At 35.5% G+C, this 24,275-nt stretch overlaps 1 protein-coding gene across 1 annotated transcript; it reads right to left on the bottom strand.

Moving 5' to 3' along the window:
* Positions 1-7,796: 7,796 nt before the first annotated feature.
* On the bottom strand, positions 7,797-15,275 carry LOC141643668 (mitogen-activated protein kinase kinase kinase 3-like). The gene is made up of 11 exons (XM_074452917.1): positions 14,591-15,275; positions 13,095-13,388; positions 12,489-12,576; positions 12,248-12,310; positions 11,763-11,923; positions 11,506-11,581; positions 10,892-10,951; positions 10,665-10,772; positions 10,330-10,569; positions 8,696-8,787; positions 7,797-8,589 (listed from the first exon to the last, which is right to left on the bottom strand). Exons 1-11 carry the CDS (start codon positions 15,040-15,042, stop codon positions 8,322-8,324), a joined length of 1,902 nt encoding a protein of 633 aa, XP_074309018.1. The 5' UTR covers positions 15,043-15,275; the 3' UTR covers positions 7,797-8,321.
* Between the last annotated feature and the right edge of the window lie 9,000 nt (positions 15,276-24,275).

Here is a 24,275-nt window from a genome sequence, read left to right as displayed (position 1 = left end):
TGTTTAACAAGATCGAAAGTTGCATATTCGATTAGTATTTCGATTAGTATTTTAACATAGAGATCATTCAAACGTATTTTACAAAGTGAATATAAGTTATTTCAGTTAATTTATATTATAATTATATGGTCCTTATCTATTTTAACATACATCGAACAAGACTGCTATCTCTTACATTAGTACACTCTTATACCATCACGCATATATCCTTCAGTATAGAAAAATACAACGTAGAAATTATATAATTAAGTTGAAGTATATCTTGCTTTATTTTGTCGCACCTCTTACAATATTACTTCTTATTTAATTTTGCCTTTCTAACCATTATATTATATTGAATATTCTAATTTTGGCTTCTTATGTATTGTATTGCATTACAAGGCATGTCAATCAGTATAAAATACAAGTAGTACGTACTTTTTATAGTTTGTATGTATGACTGGCGGTCATGTTTACTTTAGTTATACATACATTAGTAAAATATATAGTATGAAAAAGCCAAATAATAAAAATAAAATAATACCATATTGAACATGAGATACACTTTCAAGGAAACGTGCGACTAAAATGTGAGTCCCTAAGCTTTTCTTTTTGTCACGGAATAAAATATAGTTCTTCCGACTCCGTTATTTGTTTACCTTTAGTTTGACACAAAGACTAAGGAACGGGAAGGGACAATTTGTGTATGATCAGATTACTCATCAAAAGTCTTCCTAATATAAAAAGATAAACAAATGAATTATATACCCTAAAACGGAATAGGTAAACAAATGAGCTGAAAGTTTGTTAGTTTGTTATAATAAACTTTTGTTTTTATTAAGATTTTCCTTTATGATGGTCTTATACGGTACTCTGATACTTGTGACTTACTAACTTTTAATAGGAAAGTTGAATAATTAAATGGGACAAAAAGAGAAATTCATCTCAATATGTTCATCGGAGCAAATACATGATTAACATGAAAGTTGAGGGATAACAGTCAACCTAGGACAATAAATATTTAGGTCGAGTCATATAAGGTCAGGTCGAGTCAGATAAGGTCGATTAAGGTTTTTGGTCTTTTACTCGGGTGTGGGTTAGGTTTAAGCCATTCAAGTCAAGTCATTAATAGCATTAACGTTAACTAATCATATAGCTCAATAAAATGTATTAGGATGCGTGGTTCAATCAACATGACGTCGAATCGAGTCGTGCCATGACTGGACTGAAGTTTGTAATGGTATTCTTCTATAACGTTTTAAAACACGATATTACAAGTGGCCCGTGCATTGCACGGGCATTAAATCTAGTATATATATATAAAAGAGGGTTTTTTCGAGCGATCTGAGGGCGTCCACATCATCAAAAATCAATTTAGGAAAGTATAATTTTTGATGTAAAAAATAAAGAGGAAAATCTTTTAATTATTATAATATGTATATTTCCTAAATTATATTCAAGTGATATTTCCAATTTTTATATCAAACTTTTACATTTCATTTGGCAAAAAAATATCGTTAAAAAAATTATGAAAATAATATAATTAGCTTTGTGGTAAAAAATGCTATCATTAGAGTATACATTTCATATTATTTGCACATATTAAAAATTATGTACTTCTTAATACGTAATATTGTGTTCTTTTTAGTATGTTTTGTCCCACATTGGAAAATAAGTAGGTGTGATGAATATGCTACATATAAATAGTAGAATTGTCCCACATCGAAAGATTAGTATGAGGTGATGTGATTCTATGATTATAAATAAGAGGTATCTTTGGAACTTATGTATCCACCCAAAATTTTTCGAGTCTCATAAATATTGTTTTAAAGAGATCTTAAGATTTTCTATCATTATCTATTATATAATATAAAAAATAAAGTGGAAATTAGTCTCCTGACACAGTACAAAACTAAAGATTTTACTGTTATATGTACGATGTAGAGATCCCTATCTAATGATCGAGACTACGTGGTTTTACCTTCAAAGAAAAATAATATGTATACAATAGTGGGGGAGGGGGGTTTAAGAAGAGACATGTATTTCTTGCTATGTTATATCTTTCACATTGAAAAATAATGTAGGCATGATGAACACATTACGTCTAAATAATTTAATTATGTATCTCACATTGAAATAATAGTATACGGTAGGGTGATTCTATAAATATAAATAAGAGACATCCTTGAAACTTAGGTATTAACCCAAAAATTTTTGATATAAAAGATATATACTTTTAGTATGTTATATGTCTCACATTGAAAAATAATATAGGTGTGGTAAATATATTATGTATAAATAATAGAACCGTCCCATATATATACATTTTCTATATTATATTAAAGTGATGTTTATAATTTTGATATAAACTTTATATTTCATTTGACAAAAAAATATCGTATGAAAATTATATAATTAGATTGTGACAAAAAATGCTATCATTAGAGTGTATATTGTATTGTATTGTATTGTATTTTCTCATTATTAAATCGGGTTGATGTCAAAGTAGGTGCAAAAAAAAATGGTGAACTTAGTATGTTATTTGTCCTACATTGAAAAGTAATGTAAGTGTGGTGAATATACTGTGTATAAATATTAGAATTGTCTCACATCGGAAGACTACCATAAGGCAGGGTGATCTTATGATTATAAATAGAAGTCATAACCCAAAATCTTTTGATTCTCTTAAATATTGTCAGAGAGAACTCTTAAAAGCGTTTGTATTACTGTCTCTACAATAATGATTTCTAACCTAAGTTAATCTTTGGAAAATCTTTTAGTTATTATAATATATACTCTATAAATCTTATTTAATATTCAAATGATGTTTCTAATTTTTATATAAAAGCTTTTACATTTCATTTGGCAAAATAATGTCGGTAAAAAAATTATGAAAATAATATTATTAGATCCATGGTAAGAAATGGTATCATTAGAGTATATATAGATTTCATATAATTTGCACATATTAAAGATGGTGTATTTCATAGTATGTTATATGTCCCACATTAAAAAATAATATAGGTGTGATAAATATACTACATATAAAAAATAGAATTTTCCCATATCGAAATATAGCATAAGGTGGGTGATTCTATGATTATAAATAGGAGACATCCTTGGAACTTAGGCATCAACCCAAAATCTTTTGAGTCTCTTAAGTATTGTCTTGGAGAGCTCTTAAAAGTTTATATCATTATATTTTCTACCTATAGATTTTATATGTCTCATATTGAAAAATATTGTAGGTGTGGTAAATATACTACGTTTAAATAATATAATTAGAATTGTGTTAAAAAATATTTTATCATTAGAGTATAGGTTCCTATCATTTGCACATATTTTAATTATGATAAAAAAAATAGAAAACAAACGTCCATGGTAGCATGTGGAATCTATCAAAGTTCAAGGTTACCATGAGAATTTCCAATATTATAATGATAAAGGGGTATTAAAAGAGAGAGATATCCGTACCAATAAAACAATAAAGGGGTATTATTTTTTAATTGTTATTTTATTGCCACGTCATCAAACTTAACGTACATTTAACAGCCTTTACATTAGGGGGTACCATGGGCAAAAAAATGGAAACTCAAGGATACCATAGGCAGATTCTTAAAAATAGGGGTAACATGGAAAATCTGACAAAATTAAGGGGTAACACGGGAAATTTCCGTATCTCAATTATGTTACATTTTTTTTTTGAAGAAAAATAACGTACAAATATTAATGGAGAGTACTTGATCATATTATTAAATTTAAATATAACTATTAGATATAATGAGTAGCAATTGTCTGTATTCGGTATTCGAGATTTGGTTGGATGCCGAATTAAGTGCAAAAAAGATGGTGTAATTCTGAGTATGTTATTTGTCTCACATTGAAAAATAATGCAGGTTTGATGAATATATATTACGTATAAATAGTAGAATTGTCCCACATCAGAAAAAAATTCAAGTTTGGTGAATATATTACTCATAAATAGTAGAATTGTCCCACATCGAAATATTGGTGAATATATTACTCATAAATAGTAGAATTGTCCCACATCGAAAGATTAGTATAAGGTGGGTGATTATATGATTATAAATAAGAGTTAACCCACGTATATATTAATCTTTAATTATTTTTTGAAAGAGATATTTTAATAATATGTAAACAAATCATTAGACATAGAATGTAAACATTAAACCCTTATAATATTTTTTTTTGCATTATAAATAAGTTCATTACCCCGTTGCAACGCACGGGCATTCAAACTAGTTCATTTAGGCGACTACATACTTAGGCGACTCAAAAGATTTTGGGTTGATGCCTAAGTTCCAAGGATGCTCATAGAATCACCCATCTTATGCTATATTTCGATGTGGGAAAATTCTATTTTTTATATGTAGTATATTTTATCACACCTATATTATTTTTCAATACGGGAGATATAACATACTATGAAATACACCATCTTTAATATGTGCAAATTATATGAAATCTATATATACTCTAATGATAGCATTTCTTACCATGAATCTAATAATATTATTTTCATAATTTTTTTACCGACATTATTTTGTCAAATGAAATTTAAAAGTTTTTATATAAAAATTAGAAACATCACTTGAATATAAAATAAGAAATACATAGTATATATTATAATAACTAAAAGATTTTCCAAACATTAACTTAGGTTAGAAATTATTATTGTAGAGACAGTAATACAAACTCTTTTAAAAGTTATCTCTGACAATACTTAAGGGAATCAAAAAATTTTGGGTTATGACTTTTATTTATAATCATAAGATCACCATGCCTTATGGTAATCTTCCGATGTGGGACAATTTTATTATTTATACATAGTATATTCACCACACTTACGTTACTTTTCAGTGTAGGACAAATAACATACTAAGTACACCAATTTTTTTTTGCACCTACTTTGACATCAACCCGATTTAATAATGAGAAAATACAATACAATACAATATACACTCTAATGATAACATTTTTTGGTCACAATCTAATTATATAATTTTCATACGATACTTTTTTTTTCAAATGAAATATAAAGTTTTTATATCAAAATTATAAACATCACTTTAATATAATATAGAAAATGTATATATATGGGACATTTCTATTATTTATACATAATATATTCACAACACCTACATTATTTTTCAATGTGGGACATATAACATACTAAAAAGTCTTTATCTTTTATATCAAAAAATTTTGGATTAATACTTAAGTTTCAAGGATGTCACCTATTTATATTTATAGAACCACCCTACTGTATACTATTATTTCAATATGAGATACATAATTTAATTATTTAGACGTAGTATGTTCATAATGCCTACATTATTTTTCAATGTGAAAGATATAACATACCAAGAAATACATGTTTCTTCTTTAAAAACCACTATTGTATACATATTATTTTTCTTTGAAGGTAAAACCACTTAGTCTCGATCATTAGATATGGGTCTCTACATCGTACATATAACGACTCATTAACGCTCTATTACTGCATTAATAAGACAACCATTAATAAAATCTTTAGTTTTGTATTGTGTCATGAGACTACCATTTGTAAAACCTTTAGTTATTTTTTAATTTTCTTGTTCATGTTCTTAACTCTTTCCCGGATAGTTCCCAACGATTTCCACTGTATTTTTTATATCATATCGTAAGATAATGATAGAAAATCTTAAGAGCTCTTTAAAACAATATTTATGAGACTCAAAAAAATTTGGGTGGATACATAAGTTCCAAGTATGCATCCTATTTATAATCATAGGATCACATCACCTTATACTAATCTTTCGATGTGAGACAATTTTACTATTTATATGTAGTACTCCCTCCACTCAACTCCACTTTGCAAGTTTCTCTTTTGCGCACTATTCACAAACGAACATTCAACATTAATTTTCTCTCGATACATAAGTGAAAATATATTCATGTGGGATCTTATTTGATTCGTCTTTAATAGTACATTAAAAATATTTAACTTTTATAATTTTTGCAAATACGTAGCTAATGATATTTATCGCGTAAAAGCTGCGTTGGCAAACGTGATAAAGCAAACTTGTAAAGTGGAGTTGAATGGAGGGAGTACTTATTTTCCAATGTGGGACAAAAATACTAAAAAGTACACAATTTTACGTATTAAGAAGTATATCATCTATAATATGTGCCAAATGATAGCATTTTTTTAACACAAAGCTAATTATATTATTTTCATACTTTTTTAACGATATTTTTTTGCCAAATGAAATGTAAAAGTTTGATATAAAAATTGGAAATATCACTTGAATATAATTTAGGAAATATACATATTATGATAATTAAAAAATTTTCCACTTTATTTTTTAAATAAAAAATTATACTTTCCTAAATTGATTTTTGATGATGTGGACGCTCTCAGATCGCTCGAAAAAACTCTCTTATATATATATATATATATATATATATATATATATATATATATATATATATATATATATATATATATATATATATATATATAGATGTGAAATTGTTCATAATTACTTCGTCAATAAAATATGAGGAATCTATTTGTTTTTGTCTACAATTTTAAAGTCGTCTTTTATTTCTCTTGGTTTTTTTTGTATAAAAAGCAAACACGGAGGATTAGTCTGGGACGAAGAGATTACTCGATAGGAGTTTATTCCTATCACAAATTCAAATCCGTTATTTTGAAGAGACGTGAGACAAAGGGGCAAGTGGGAATGAGTGAGACACAGTGGAAAGGGGTTGGAAAAGATCTCTTTGAAGAAACCGTCACAAACAAGACTCTTTGTTATCCTATAGCCTTCATTCTAGCCACAAAAAAGTGGTGTTAGCCTGTGCTATATGTGATTTACACACTTTTTTTCCTTCGTGATTAAGCAGTGGTGCTTTAGGAAAGATCGCGAGACCAAACATGAAAATGCGATCTGAAAATGGGATAAAAGATTTGTTCATGAAGGTATAATAGCCGTACGCCCTACCGGCTACCGCCCTCCTCAACAATAAAACATGAATTTTGGAAGAATATTTTCGACTTTTCCTAAAAATTACGAGTATTACACTGTTTATTTGTCCTTTGGAAAATCTGACTTCTCTCGACTCCTAACCCCTGTTTCATCATTGTGGACTAGCTTTCAGAAATAAGAATAACATAAAGAATAGGCTAAATCATCAATTACTCCCTTTTATAGTACACTTTTTCAAATTTACTCCCTTTTTAAAAAAAGTTTAAAAATTACACCCAGAAAATTGCTGAAATTTTTAAATTGCTCCCAAATCCCTATTTTTGTGCATTTAGGACGAAAATGCCCTTGATTCTCATATTATTTTTTCATTCTTCTTTCTCTCCTTAATTTCCAATTTTCCATTCTTCTTTGTCTTCTCTACCCTTCTCTTGCTTATTTGTTTTATTACTTGGTTCCTATCGTTTAATTCGGCTAATTTGTTGATTATTTTGTTATTAGATATGTTGTTGGGTTTCATATCATCATTGAACGGTTGAGTTTAGAGAGAGTGGGTGATTGTGGTGGTTGGCGGTGAAAGACGGTGATTGTTGTGGTTGAACGGTGTATAGGGATTAAGACAAAAGGAGAATAAAAAATAGGGAGACAAGGAGGAGAAGAAGGAGAAAAAAAATAAATTAAGGGCATTTTCGTCATAAAAGTAGAAATATAGGAATTTGGGAGCAATTTCAAAATTTTTACAATTTTATGGGTGTAATTTTTTATTTTTTTTTTTAAAAGGGAGCAATTTTGAAAAAGTGCATTATAAAAGGGAGTAATTGATGATTTAGCCTAAAGAATAATGCGATTTATGATCATTTTCTGATATAATGAGTCTTTCCTATGCTGCCTTGAGACCTTTTACATCTTCTCAACTATATTAAACACACAGCTTCCAATTCACAGAAGCATCATTTCTATAGACAATACTATTACATTTACATCATCATCGGAAACCCGTGTCTAGTGGAGTCGATCAAGTGATCAACGCACGAGCTACCGACTCCTAAATTACATGTCCCGTTTCCCAAGTATTAGAGATGACCTCATTGAAGTATCTTCAGTCAGATTCATTTCCTTTTCGCTGTGGCAAGTTTAGGAAATAAAATGCCCGACATTTTTCCCGTGTTCGCCAAGAAGCTTCAAGATATGTACATCCATCCAAAATCATTGGGAATTTGGGGGAGACAACATATAAACTCTCTCAATTTCATTGAATAAGGCCCAGTTGGCTTTTTTTTTTCTCCTCACTAAAAAAGTCAAATGGGGGTTATTCATTGAAATGGAGGGAATACTTTGCGGTCAAGATACTCACAAGAGTCGCATTCTGGGGGATCCACCAGGCGTTTGACCTTTAAATAGCGTTGACTCAATCAACGGATCAAGTGTATAGCCTACAGGACGTCTTCTTGTGGGAGATAACGATTGATTACTTGAGTTGTAGCTGCTGCTTTGCCCCGGCCAAGCATAAGATGGGTGTGGTGGTGAAAGAAAACAACTCTTGGAAGTGGCTCCTAGTTGTCGTAAAGGACTCGAACAGGGCGACACAGGCAATGACGTAATTGATCGACGATTGTCCCTGAACCCAAATATGTTGTTTAATTTATAAAAAAAGAAATTACACAACACAAGGGTAGAGATTTTCACCCTTTCTCTTATCAGTTACAAAAGCGTAGAAGGCTTACCTAGCCTCCCATATAGTCGGCCCTGGTCTTCTCATGTTCTCCATGTCGTAGGAACTGATACTCTTCCGTCGAGGCTGAATTTCCAAGGGTTGCTGCAACAGTAAACAACATATTAAGTTTTGTAATGCCTCCACAGAGATCTGTACTTTATATAGCAACTAAGGCCCTGTTCTTTTGGACTGAAACTTATAGGATCTGAACTGAACTGAACTTATAAGATCTGAATTGAACTGAACTTATAGAATCTGAACTAAACTTATAGGATCTGAACTTAACTGAACTTATATGATCTGAACTTAAACTGAACTTATAGGATCTGAATTGAACTTATAAGATCTGATCTGAACTGAACTTATAGGATCTGAACTGAACTTAAATTAAGTGATGTATAGGATCTGAACTGAACTTATAGGATCTCGAATCGAATCGAACTTATAGGATCTCGAATCGAATCGAACTTATAGGATCGGCGGAATCAACTTATAGGATCTCGAATCGAACTTATAGGATCGATCTCGAATCGAATCGAACTTATAGGATCTGAAGTGAACTTAAATTAAGCAACTTCAAGTCCAAAAGAACAGGGCCTAAGAGACTGAAAGAATATCCTATCATATACAACCTCGATCCCAAATGGAGTATATTGTACCCATTTATTTCGGTGGTCAACTTATGCGTACTTCAACTATTAATTTATCCAACCATAGAAGAGAGATAAAGTAAAATTTGTCATATTTATCTATCCAATAGTTATAATATATCATTACCAAAGAGAGAAAAAAAAAAAATTAACAGTTGACACCGTGAGAAGAAATCCTTGTCAATGAACTCCTTAGGCCATCCAGAATGGTTGGTTTTAAGTTTTAACTCTATTGGCCTTTAATAAAAAGCTTTAGTGGGAAGAAATCCCAATCAATGACCACCCCAAAATTACGGAGCAAGTTATAATGGGAGTTACTTCTTCGACTTCCAATGTTAAAGGTGAGAGATTGGATCCTGGTTGAAAATTTGCTTGAGGTTTTTAAGAGGAACGGCTTTTGACTTTTTGGTTGATGGTGGAGACTGGAGATGATGTCCCAATGGTACAAACTGAGAAACAGCTTCCACCATTAAGGTTGCCCTTAAAACACTAACACATAATGATAGTTTGCTAGCTTCACACAAAGGGCCTGACGCAGGTTGAGGTTATGCACTCTATGAACAACTGTGAAATGGTGCTAGCTCCTAGGCGCCTCACTCCTCAAGTCCTCAGATGGCATCTGTTGATTGGAGGGGTTAAATGGAAAAGTTTAGGACGATTTTCATATTACAAGTCCCAAACTACCGAAGCACTTCCGTTTGAACAACACTTCCTCAAGTTTTGAGTGACCTTGACCTATGCTTCTACATTCCCAAAAACCCTCATGTCTCTTTATAAACATCCAGATAGATTGTCATACAAGGAACATCTACCACCAAGAATAACGCGATAATTTTCATCTTTGTCCTTATTCTTCTCAATAGGCTTGTCTATTTATCGAGGGATTTACTTGATTTACTGTACTGACTACTGAGTCATATTCCCTAGTGTACTGTAATGCAATCTACCAATTAAAACAAAAACATATGATAGAGCCAAGAAACAGGAATCTTACGGGCTTGTTGGAGAATCCATCGAATGAGAATGGCGTTGTATCATTCATTGTGCTAACATTGACAATCTTTCCAGCACATTGGTCTTTAACGAATGGATGTTCTAGCAAATATGACGCTGAAGGACGCTTTGATGGATCGCGCTGCAGGCAAAGGTTTAAGAAACTTTTTGCATTATCGGATAAGAAATCAGGAATTACTGGAATATCTTTGCTGTTTCCAATTTTAAATATTGCTGCCACCTGCAAATTCAACATGGCAAAAAGATTTTTAATTCCACGTTCACATTTCAAAGTTGCTTTCGATTGCAAAAGTGACAAACTCTCAATCGACATACCCCTTCATATTGACTCCAAGGTGGTTTTGCCATAGCCATTTCCAAAATTGTACACCCCAAACTCCAGATGTCAACTTCTAGGCTATATCCATTCTTATTCATCACTACCTGTGAGTGTAAAAGGAAATAATATTTTAGTAGAAATCACAGAGAACGCCAATGAGTGAGGTCGTCCTGACTCCTGAGTTAAAAGCAAACCAAGAGCTATAGGGAGGAGTGAAATGCACCTCCGGCGCCATCCAGTAAGGACTTCCTCTAAATGAAAGCACTGCAGCACAAGATGTTATCTGCATTAGACAAATTAAAAAGTAAGTTAGAAGTATATTTTTTTTTTTTTAAAAAAAAAAAAGGATCAATCAAAAGCTTTAGAGAGGGGAACATGATAAAGAGGAAATAAATAGAAAAGGTCATGTACTCAGGCCTCACGTTATTAACCAACAGGAATAATTAATAACGGATGTACTAGTGAAACTGCACGCCAGAAAGTTATATACCAGATCAGCAGGTAACACCACAACATTTCAATTTAAAACAGGAATAGCTTGTTTAAAGCACAGTGTGTAAAGACTACAGAGGACAAGCCAACATTGTTACCTTCAAACATTAGCACACAATACCATGGTATTAAATATCGGCCATGAAACTGCATCATGAGCGGGTTATCAAGGTTTTGAAGGTCATTCAGATACATTTTAGGAGGGTATCGGCTACATTTACAAAGTAATGACCAGACCAGGTCACAAAGACCAATGTCAAGATCAAGTCTCAACCTAGATTTAATAGTTAATACCATGCACAGCAACGATGAAGTTTAAGGCTTTTACAAGCAAAAGTCACCTACGTGTTTCGCCATGCCAAAATCTGCTAGTTTGATTTCGCCAGTAGGATCAACCAATATGTTGGCTCCTTTTATGTCCCTGTCAGTCATATTGAAAGGTAATGTCACAAAGTTAACTCATTTTTTCAAACGAAGCCCGTTCACTCAATGTTGAGGAGATTCTGATTTCTGGATAACAGAATGTCACAAAGTTAATATCACGAAGTTAACTCTATTTGCAACAAACTGTATGCAGGAAGAATTATCGAAGAGAAAAGTACCTATGAACTGTTTTTCTGCTATGCAAGTATGCCAACCCAGCAAGTATCTGTCTTGTATAGTTCTGAATAACAGGTTCCTTAAACGGGCCATATTCTTGAAGTAATTTATGAATAGAACCACCAGAGACAAATTCCAAATATACTGATAGCGTGTCTCCACCCTAAGAAAAATATGCAATGTTAGAGCAACTGATTGCTTCTGGCTACCGCAACACATATAAGTCAATACATGCTTCTACTTCTCGATTGCAGAAGGTGAAGTCTAATATGAAACAGGTTAGCGGACATTCTCAGCAACAGGAAAATCAATTAGCCGCTAGTAAGACGATCTCGAGTTAATTATAATATGAAACCAAAACCTTCAATTATAAACCCCACCTGTATACCCATTTGTCGACAAAAGTTATTTTAACACCTCATTTGGATAGGTTTGTGTCTTTGTGAAGGAAAATAAGTACCATGAAAACAATAAAATTGAGACATACCAGCTCACTGCCATAGTATCTAACGATATTTGGATGTGACAGCTGGCTAAGCAAATTTATCTCCTGTAAATGAAAAAAAAAAAAAATCTACATTAGCAAAAACTTGCGGACTTCTTCATTTCATCAGTGCATATACAAATACTTAAAAAAATGAATAAAGGTTGAAAGAAAAATCAATAGCAATGGAGAGAAGAAATAAATCATTAGTCAGCATGAGGTAGAAAAGAGTGAAATGAGAGACCTGGTTGAGTTGCTTAAGCGATTCTCTGGAGTTCTGATCATCAGAAACAATCCTCACTTCCTTTATTGCACACATATGTCCGCCCTCACTGCAGAAATTGATAGGAATCATAAAAAGGTAAAGACAAAGGAAAAAAAGGGTCCCAAAATTTCTAGAATGTGACGCCACACCACGACCGAGTTATCAACATCAAACCCTAACAAGCAATTCTGGGATCAAGTCCTAAACCGACATTTAATACTCCCTCCAATCCCATCCATTCTAGTATTTTACCCATTTACTTCGGGTGGTCTCCAACATGATACTTTGACCATATTTTTCTCCATTTATAGTTTATACATGCTTTGTTAAAAGCAAAAATATAATTTATGAAAGATTTTTCTCATAACAAATCTCTACATGTTAGATTCAACATCCAAAGTTTCATATTTTTATTGTAAGTACGGTCAAAGTTTGTAAGTTTGACCTCCAGAAAATAAATGGATAGAATGGATTGGATTGGATTGGATTGGAATACCATGGTTTATTCAAACTTCAAAATGATTGCATCTAAAGAATCTCAAAACAACAATCCAGGATGTCAACGTATATGAAAGATTTCATTACCTATTAAAACCAAGATACACATGCCCAAACGTTCCCCTTCCAAGAAGCCTCCCTTTCTTCCATTTGGATAGAGAATTCTGTGCATTTTCAATTACCAGACCAGCTCTTCCATTGGGCAAGGAAGGAGGGCTACTAGGAGAACCAGGAGGTAAGGGCAAAGGATGACCTTGGCTCCCCCCTCCTTCTTGTCTACGGGTCAGAGATTCTGTATTCATATCAGTCATCCGCATATGAAGTGGTGACGTACCACCTGGAGTTCCTCGTGATCCAGGGCCAGGACTCCTCGCCCTTGAGCTGAGTTATTGACCACACACAAGATCACAACATAAACAAGCTTCCCACTTCATGAAGTTATGAAACATTAAGTGTTCAGATAACAATACTCGTTAAAGTATAATAAGTACAGAGTTACAGACAATAATTTTTCCAATAAAGTATCATATAACCAGCTCAAATAATAGGCTACATCTGATCAGTATTGATGATTTGAGTGCCAGAGGGAGATATTTAAAGGAGCAAAACCTAAAAATGGTGAGAAATCTACTTCTATTATTTGGTGACTCAACTGTCACTCTGTCAGTGATCAAGGAGAGAGTGTTCCAAGATTTCTCGGATCACTTTCATAGCCTTTATCTAGGGAAAATAGAAAGTCCCAGCTGATCAATTGTCAAGATGACTACAACTAGACATTCGCAAAGCTAGGCAGCTACTAGCAACAGCAACATGACGATTGACATGTCATACAGGCAGTCTCAGATACTGCCCTACTTCCATTATCAGCAAAGAGCCTTCGACACATTATTGTGAAATACCTACGGTCAGTAAAATTACTTTCTTCTGATCATAATTGGCCATTAGCAATTACTAGTCTCAATAACTCATCCTCCATGGTTGGCTAATTCGACATGAATACATACCATTCTATGTGTGATACGCTATTAGCAAGCGCCATGGTAGCATAAGCTCAAGCCAATTCCTAATTTTGTTCCCTGGTGGTAGAGCGAATCCCTAACCGAAATCTAAATTTCTAACTGTAAACCTCCAAACCTAGCTACATCATCTTTATGACCTTATGATACGAGTAGTATATAACACAGTTGCACTGTATGACAACAAAATCTCGCATTCGCATCATTCGAAACCCGTACACAAATCTAAGAACCACTGTATATACTTCATAGGTATCCCATATCTCCAAGTGCCACCTTAAAAGCAGTAAAAGCAGCCTGCTTTACACTCACTGATAAAGTTGATAACAGAAGCAACAGCACAATCAAGCACAACACCCATAAATAAACTATATTAATCCACCAAAAGTACAGCTCATACATCAAAGATCACACTCTAAACTACCCAATTTTTCAGCAACTTAATTATCTCAAAACAATCACACTTCACCTACCAAATCTCAATCATTTAATTCTACAAATACCAACCACAAATCTCTACAAAAACCCTTAAACAAAAAAAAAAGGATCTTTTGAAAATGAACAAACCTGGAATACCCACATGGAGGAGGATCCAAAGGAGGAACCGGGTCATCCGAATTCGAATCCGAAGACCCAACACTAGAAATTGAAGCTGACCCAGATACCACAACCCCTGACCCAGACCCAGACCCATGCCCAAGCCCAAGCCCATGATCACCACATGGTTTAGGAAGCGGATGCCCCTCCGTCACCGCCACCGCCTTTTTCTCCACATTTGAGTCCAACCCCGCAAAACCACCGCTACCGCCGCCGCATCCGGAACCAGAACTACCCAAATCCCTACCATTTCTCCTCAAATTTGGGGATGGAATACCCTCTTCAGAACTACGTATTGTAGACCTGTTTTTCTTGGAATTAGTGCTACCATTTTCTGTATATAAGGTGTTAACATGGGTTTCTTCCTTGATTTTGGAGGTTTTTTTGGAAAACCAACCATTCATATTCATTTTTGCAAGCATAGTATTAATAGTAATATAATATTAATATGATGATGATTGAAAATTGGATTTTAGAGATTGAAGGAGGTGAGGTAATGATTTGGGGAAAAGATAAAGGGAAGAAGAAGGAGAGGGAGGAGACAGAGATGAAGAAGGAAGGAGAGGGGACAAACACCCACAAAGGCGAGTAGAAAGCGAAGGAGTGGGTGGATTTTTAGGAATTTTATGAGACCCTCTTACGTTCTCAATGTAGTAATCACTTGTCTTCTTTATTGTCATCGTATTTGGTGTCCTTTTGAGTAGACCCGACCCAATACTAGAACTTGGCCCGATTTCAAATTGACCCATAAATATTACTCGATCTAAATGTTTATTGTTGCAACTTGCAAGGTTGCAAGCTGATTATATATTCACAAAATAACTTGATAATAGTTGACACGAAAATGAGCCGAACTTGAAATGAGCCAACCCGACCTGAAGTCTACAGATCCGAAATTGACCTGACCCGAACCCGACCCGATTGACTTGTTTGTCATGTCTACTTTTAAGTCATAAACCTGCTAATCGGATTAACCGGGGTCATGTTCCGGTCGAGTCAGTTCGAATCGGTTTACTTTTGGGTTTGCAGGCTTCGGGTCATTTTTGGAGCAACTATTATCAAATTATTTATGGATAAATAGATAATAATCAGTGTGCAACAATAAATATTCCGGTCGGGTTAATTCGGGTTTAGGTATGGAGTTTGGGTGTCGGGTCGAATACGAGTTAGGTTATTCGGGTTTTGTTAATTTTATCGGGTTTACTTTAAGACGGTTATATTCGTCTTAAATTTAAAATGGTAAACTATTGATCCATGTTGATAGGTGAGATAAGTTTTTGCTTTTCTGGATGACGAGGAACACACGACTACTACCTTTGGTGCGCCTTGAGATCCTAAGTATACGCTATAACCAATAGCCGCTACCTTTAATGCGCACTGGATAAATTTCAGAATATACGTGGTAGCTTACAAACCACATAAACCAAGTCAACCACCCGAGGATGACAGACTTAACGTATATTCAACATAATATTAGAGTCTCATACCATAAATACCTTGCACGAGATTGCCTTACAAAGGTTTGAACCTCGGATCCTTACGAGTTCACCCACGTTTTAGCTACTAGATTCCACCATTGGAGTCAAAATTGTTACTTTTTGTCTCGTCCATCTATTTGTTCCGTTTCAAGTACGGATGATAGTTTCATTCTAGGTTATGCTCAATCATAGACATAAATAACATTTATACCCTTATCATTACACCATTACTTTCCATTTTGTATAATTCTCTCAAATTACAATTCAACTCCCCCCTCCTCGGTCGCCTCACACCACCCCTTTCACCGGACCAGCCGCATCGGAACCTTTATTAGTACCCTTAATTAACAGTGGAGAAGAAAACATTCTCTATTTTGAGGCTAGAACTTGGTTAACTAGCTCAGACCATGTCGATTTGGCCAGGAAAAACTATTTTGGCTCAAATTCAAGCTTGATAAGATAATGTTTGTCCTTCACTCCCACATTGTATATCCATCCATCCTAAACAAAATGAGTGGGATATGAATGACGATTTTTTATTTTTTATTTTAAATTTAGGATATGATATGAATATCAGAATATGGGTGAATGTAAGGTGGGACATAAATGTTTGTTCATCAATCATCACCATGTGATCATGTGGATATCCTAAATCGCCTTTCTTTCTTTGTTTTACCTTGTTTCAATTCACTAACCCTTCAATCTTTGCCTCTTCTATTCCCAACTTCAAATCCTCTCTTGTAATTTAATTTATTTATCTTCTTGAGGAGTTTTATGTATTGTGGACAATTAAAAAATCAGCTTTTTATATGGTTACATAAAACCCAGACGTACACCTCATCACTACACAAAAATGTTCATCAAAGACAATCAATTTAAGTTTTAAACACCGACTATCCTTGTATCATAATTCATAAGACGAGGCCTACAATCCGAACAACTTCACCCTTTATACCTTGTCACCATGGGACCGGCCACCCTTTTATCCTTTGTCGCCCTAATGTCCACTCTCTTAAACTGTCACTTATGCGGTCACTCCCTTATACTTAGTGCCGTGGGCTTGCAACCACCCCTTATAAATTTGCCACCCTTATCCCCCCTATACATTTTGTTGCCCACGCAGTACACCTTCTAAACTTGGACACTTACATAGCCACCTCCTAAGTCTTGGCTACCTTATATTCAACCACCTCCTTATCAGATTGGTTATCCCATTTTTCATTTGTTTTGCACATCTTTATGCTACCTCATTACATCATTGATTGTTCTATTGAAGATAAAGATGGTGTCACTGCCCCTATCTCCTCACCTTTATATGCTTATTTTTACATGAAAGATGCTTAATTCAGTTTAATTAGCTTACTCAAGCATAAGTTTAAATGTGGAGAGAATCGTTAAGTAGTAATTTAGTGTCATTTAAATCCCGTCTTGTCCTTTTACTAACATCGATTTTGTGTGATTTTATTATCAAATAGCTCATTTTATTAATTAACTAGTTTAGAACCCGTGCAAAGTTGCACGGACATATGTAGATAAAATATATAAATAAGTTATAAAATTATATTTTAGTGAATGTGCAACATTTATATATACACGATTTTCTTATTACGTGCATGGGGTATATGCACTCCAAAATAAACCTAAATTAACTGTACAGAAAGAAAGAAAGTACAAAAATACGGTCAACTATTTCATGTGGGAATAAAAAAAATTAATCCATTCAATGTAGTTTAAAATTTTATCCACTTTTTAATGTCAAATTTGTAAAATATCTATTAATCTCAATTATATTTAGTCAGATTTATAGTTGAAGTATAGAAATAACTTATTTGTAGAGTTGCACAGGCTTACTTAGTACGATCTGATGGGGCATATTCTGCACCGCTGACCAAGTCAACATATTGAGCAAGGTCAAAGATATCCACAGCAAAGTCAACGACTCAGACAGCCTAGCCGATGCAACCCATCGGCCTGTCACCTGGGTCTCGGCCTGGCAACCCGCCAGCCGTGGCACATATCCGCGTACTCATATCCAAGACCCCTCGGTCGGCCTACCATAGGTCCATCTGTAGACACCTCGTTTCTGCACCTCCCGCAAACCACCCGGTGATGATTGGGCCGCATGTTTGGTACGCGGAACGATTTGTGACAGTTCGTAAGATTATCGTCAAGTGATTGCTCAAATATTAATGTCTACCTCTCAGTTGTCATCTACGCGCCGATACGGTCGTTTTGGCAGTAATTAGAGTACATTTGGAGTCCGGGTCAAAAACCGTCTTCATTTTCTATAAACCGTCAAATCCCGAGTCAAAGCAATGTGCTTGTCTACCTAAGGTTAGGATGTCATAAAATGTCGAGATTATATCTCATTTTGAGTCACATGTCACTTTATTAGGCTAAACTAAAAGTTTACATTACAAAATGTGCATTTCATTTAGTTAAATTGACAACCCGATCTTTAGGCCCGTTTTACGAGGTCATAACGACTTTTTTGGGTCAGGCCTATTTCACATAAAGTTCTAGATCTTTCTTTTAGCTTTCCAACGCCACCGAAATCACCTAAATACGAGTCTTGTAGAGAAAGTTATGCCTAAAATACGACAGTCTCAAACGCGTTTTCTACGCGCGAGAGGAACCTACCGGGAAAGGGCGCGGCAGTGCCGCGCCTCTTCCAAGGGACGCGATGCTATCTGCTGCGCCTCTTCCCCAGGGTTTTCTTTTTGTCCAAGTTTCCGCGTTTAACCTAAGTCGGTTATTTCCGGATCTTTCTTTCCGTATCCTACTCTTACCATAATTCCGTCATGTGATTAGTATAAATAGGAGCCTTGGTTCCTCATATTTCTCACGCGAGTGTCCGCCCTTCTCTTCTCCCTTTGCATTCTAGACTTCGTTCTTACTAATTGGCGCCTACGTGCTTGAACCTTCGACCACGTAAGCTCGGATCTTTCCGGGTACCAGCCTCTCCGTTGCATGACCGACCAATTTGACCACTACACTCAATCAATCTAATTAATCAACTTGTTAAATCGTTTTCCTCTTTCGAGGGCATTCTTTCCTTGCATTCGCGTCGAGCATCACTAATCGATCTTCTTAGTTCTTCTCGTTCCGTCAACATGTAAGTCTGAGGGTGTATAATCTTTATTTATTGTATTTTATTATTGTATAACAATTGTAAGGTTTATGTCGAAAGTACCTCATTAAAACCGATTTCTAAAACCGTCTTTAAAACCTTTTTTTCGGATTTCTAGTGGATGACGTCGAGAAAAGACGCAAAACAACCGCGCCTCTTGAAGGAGCGCAGCACTGCTGCGCCTCTTCGTGAGGGGCTTCCGCAGCTTCTGCTTCTTTTCTTCTTCCTCCGTCCTCTGTAATTCGTATCAAATTTATTTCTTTTGTTTTGCTCGTCATTAATTCGTTCATCATAATAACATATCAATTCACATGTATATAACTGTTCATCATCATCATGTATATGCTTAATTCATCATTGTTCCGACTTAAATCCTAGATAATCAATATTTACGGGTTTTCGTCATTAATATTCAAATCTGGGTTTTAGAAGTTCAATTTCGTTCATATTGAGTTTCGAGGTTAAGTCGTTGATATATTTGCATCCATGTTTGTTTCATTCATCATGTTTAGTTAATAATTCGTTTAGTTAGTTAGTTAGTTTAATTAATCATTCATTAACATCGACCCTTCACGTAATTAATCCGTCTTTAATCCGTCTTATCCATGTTTTACTGTTTTTATGACCATCATTCATATGTAAATAACATGCTAATCACTTTCATCCGGATAATTATTATCAATCAATCCTTAAAATTAACAATCAACATTAACGGTTTGCAGTTCCGGCTTCACAGCCAGAACTCACCCTTGGAAACAGACGACAAAGAATCGCTGCCGCCTCTTCCAAAGGGCGCAGTGTCTGCTGCGCCTGTTCCAGGGTGAATTCTGCCTCTGAACTCCTTTTTCTGCTTTGACCTTAGTTTAATTAGTCTACGTATTAATCCACTAATACTCGTATTATCACCTTCTGACTTGTTCGTATTTCTTTGTTTTATTCTTTTATTCCTTTTTATCAAATCATCCGTTTTAAAGGTATTTTCGACATAAATCGCCTATCCGTTGTAATTATTGTAATTTTCATTATTGTAATTTATAATTATTGTATTGCTTTTATTGTTTGTATGATTTTACATGTAATTTGAGCATTAAATACAACTTCGACCTAATTGTATGATAAACTAATTGTTCACCGACTTAGTTAAATTCTCACATGCTAGGATTAATCTAATGGATGTTGCATTGCATGCATATAACCGACGATATATCAAGTACGAATAAACTCCCTAATCATTAGTAGAGGCCGCTATCGAGGCGGGCGGGATTAGGTGTTCGATCAAAAGAGCTTCCTAATACGTACCCTCACCCCTTACTCCAGATCTCCGTGAGCACCCGTGTTCATTGGCATCCACGAGAGTCATTCTAGACATAGAATGCTAAGGGTAACGATTGCTTAGTGTTCATGTCACTACTTTGTGTCTTGACATGACACGAGGTATTCGAACGGTTCCAATTTCCCATAAAAATTGGTGGCGACTCCTTACAAAATGCAAACGCTTGTCCCTCGTTTCCCAACCAAGCGCCCCCGTGGGCGGCCCGCTGTCCACAGTTTGGCGACTCCGCTGGGGACATACACTTACGTGTAGCTAGGGTGAAACTTGAACAAGGTTAGGGAATAAGTTTGTACAAGACAATTGTCGGTTTTCATAACTCGGTCTTCCTAGACCGTTTAATTCGGCCTTCCTAGGCCCAACCCAACCCATTCGACCAATCGTCCCGTCTAAACGGTCCTAATTCTTATTTGGGCCTAAGGATGGATAGCGATTGACGTCATCCATACCATGATGCTTACTCTTGTTTGTATCAAGGACCTTCACTACTTGAGGAAATGGACTAGGAATCGACCTTACTCTTGTTTGGCACGAGCCTCTCCACAGACTTCGGGTTTGATTGTTCGGTATGGCAACCCACCCCTTAAACCAAAACCCATTTAAATGCACTCAGCATCCCGTTATAATGCCTGTATGATTGTTTGTACCTTATGTGATCACCATTTTCTAAACAAAAACTTTTTTTTTTTTGTAAAATCAAAAACCTTTTTGTAAACCTTTTTTCGAAAAAAGCCTAAGCCGAAACTCTGTCCAATTGTCGAGTCAAAACTTCGGGCCTAAAACCCATTTCAAAACCAAATACAAAAACAAAAAACCAAAAAAAAAAGAAAAAAACGTTTTCTAAAAAAAAAAAAAAAAAAAAAAAAAAAAAAAAAAAAAAAAAAAAACAAAAACGTAAAGGGTCCGAAAAAAAAAAGAAAAAAAAATGTTTTAATCAAAATATTTTCAAACAATGTGAATGTAAATATGTAAATTCAACTGGGCTAAGTTAGAGTCAAAGTTCAAACCGACTATGTCCTAGTCGGAACTCCGTCGAGTCATAAACCCGTCTCTCTTTACATTTTGGGTCTTTTCAAATTCAGGTCAAGTCCTAAGGCGTCACGCCGTCATTGTGGACCCCCCTACCCCAATTCAGTTAGGATCTAAACACTCGAGTCACACGTTCCGAGGCTCAACACACGAGTCTTAATGGGCCTCATATTTGAGTCTAAACTACAGTAGTCTTCTTAAACACCTATAACCAGACCTCGAGTCCATAATCAACACGTGTCATCAATCCCGTCAATAAGGTCAACCACATAAACGTCACTCTGTCAAAGTCAACACTCGAGTCTAAATTAAAGTCAAGCACCGTGAGTCCAAACACGAGAGGTCACTCACGATGTCTCCTGGATTCACAAGTCAAGAGTCTAGTCATCTCGTCTCGTCATGTATCCTTTGTTTGTTGCCTTAGTATGCGTGATCCCATGTCAAGTCAAGTCGTAATGCGTATCATTTTCTTCTCGGTAGGAATTCTGCAATTTTCGATGAAAGTATTCAAGAACGTTTATCCGTCGACGTCAAGGGACTAAGTCTTTGCAGTCATTAAGCTTCGTGCCACCGTTGAAGACTTGAGAACTCGTGTCACCAATATGGAAGACAAGATAGACATGATGAAACCTTTACCATCTTCTCATACCCCAAGGCCAAGTTTTAGCTTCAACACGACTCACCCATCTAAGAAGGCCAATGAAGGCAAGGGAGTCAACCTCTTGGAAACTCCACCCAGAAGGCCGGGACGAGCCCATAGGGAATTTGTTGACCTCGGAACCACATATGAAGTGGCTCTACGAAGACTGGTTTCCCAGGGAAAACTTCATCCAATCGGTCCAACCCCTGGACCACGAAAAGATATTCCCTAGATGGAAGGGCGATTCATATTGTCAGTACCATCAAGGTAGGGGACACGATACGGAGGAATGCTTTTGTCTAAAGCATATTATTCAGGATATGATCGAGGATCGCAAGCTTCCTGTGCCACCTTCCGCCAAGAAATCCAAGAAGACCGACCCTCTTGGGTCCAATATCATTAAACATGACGAAGAGTCATCTCTAGACTGTTCTCACCTCCTCGATCCTCATGATGATAAAGAAATCAATGTCCTCGAAGACGGAGATATCCAAGATGGAATGCTCATGCTTTCCAGGGCCTTTGACAATAAATTCTCCAAAATAGAGGGAGCTATTGATACTCTAAACTCTCGACTTTCCAACATAGAAAACCTGCTCGCCGAAACGGGTAAGAAGCTTGATGCCCAACCTCTCAAAATGAAAAGTGTCCAGACAAACCCTCAATTTGACAGTCCTAAGGAGAAAGCAATAAGTAGACAATCTATTCTTAGTTCTTCTTATCCGGGAATCAAAATCAATAAAGGCATCCTCATGGATCCTTCGTCAAAGAAACCTAGCAATTCTCCAGGGTCATTCACAAAGGCTTTTGACAAGAAGGATACACCTCCTAGGGAATTTACCAACATTGGTATTACATACACCGATGCCCTTCAGAGACTCATGGAACAACGAATGTTGAAGTCTATAGGACCTACTCCCGAACCCGAAAAGAAATCCAAGTTCTGGGATGAGAACGCCTACTGCAAATACCATAGAGGCAAAGGGCATGATACAGAGAAATGTTACAAATTAAAACATGTCATTCAGGATATGATCGAAAGCGGGAGGTTGTCCCTCTCAACCTTTAACCCACAAGGTAGCTTAGGCAATCCTCATGGATATACCACTTATCAAGAAACTCTTCTTGACTGTTATCCTTCCAATGTTCCCAATGATGAGGACGAGGTGCTCAAATGGGTGAATGCTCAAAGCCGAATGCCAAAGCCAGTTGCTGGAAGGGAAAATGTTCAAGCATGGGCCGATGATTACGAGTCTAGTTCTAGGATCGAGTCAAAGTCCGAGTCCGAGTCCGAGTCTTAGGCTTTCCATCTCATATTTGTTCTAGTATCTTTCTTCATTTCCATTCCTAGTGGCAACCTGGGGGCTGTCCCACGAGTCACGTGTCTTCTCGAGTCTATGTTAAATACATTCATTATTCATTTCAATGAAAGTACAATTTTCAATCCACATATTCTATCCTATCTCTTCCTCTACCCTTTTCCTGTGACAACAAGAATTGGTTTGAGACATTTTAAAATGAACAACAACACGTTCCAAGTCAATGTGAGTACACTTAGACAATGTTCCATTCCAAGTTGTAGAGGACCTGAAACTCCGTGTTCTTTCTTTACCTATTCCATGTCTGGCAATAGAAACCACAATATAACCCTAGTTTAGCACGAGCCTATCTCAAGAGATTCTAGGACGAATCCAGACCATCTCCCTTGTTAACGATCCATGACGGAAGGCAAGCCCATTCCCCACAATAAACAACCCGTGTTACTAAAGACCAACCCGTTTCACATCCAAAGGTGCTAGTCTGACTCAAATCCATGGTAGCAATCAAATCCAAGACGATGCGAGCCATGATCAAAGATAAAGGCTCAATCAAGAGAAATGACCAAGATCAATATCCAACACAAAAGAGTCAAAATAAGAACAAAGGCTCAATCAAGCAATGTCAATATCCAAAGTTAAAATTATCCTCAAAAACCTGAATCAAAAATCTGAGCAAAAGCCGAAATGTATTCTAGACCAAGAATCTGAGTTTGAATCAAGACCGAATAT

Source organism: Silene latifolia, chromosome 2, assembly GCF_048544455.1.
Source record: "Silene latifolia isolate original U9 population chromosome 2, ASM4854445v1, whole genome shotgun sequence".
Taxonomy (NCBI): domain Eukaryota; kingdom Viridiplantae; phylum Streptophyta; class Magnoliopsida; order Caryophyllales; family Caryophyllaceae; genus Silene; species Silene latifolia.
This window is presented reverse-complemented; position numbering and strand designations above follow the sequence as displayed.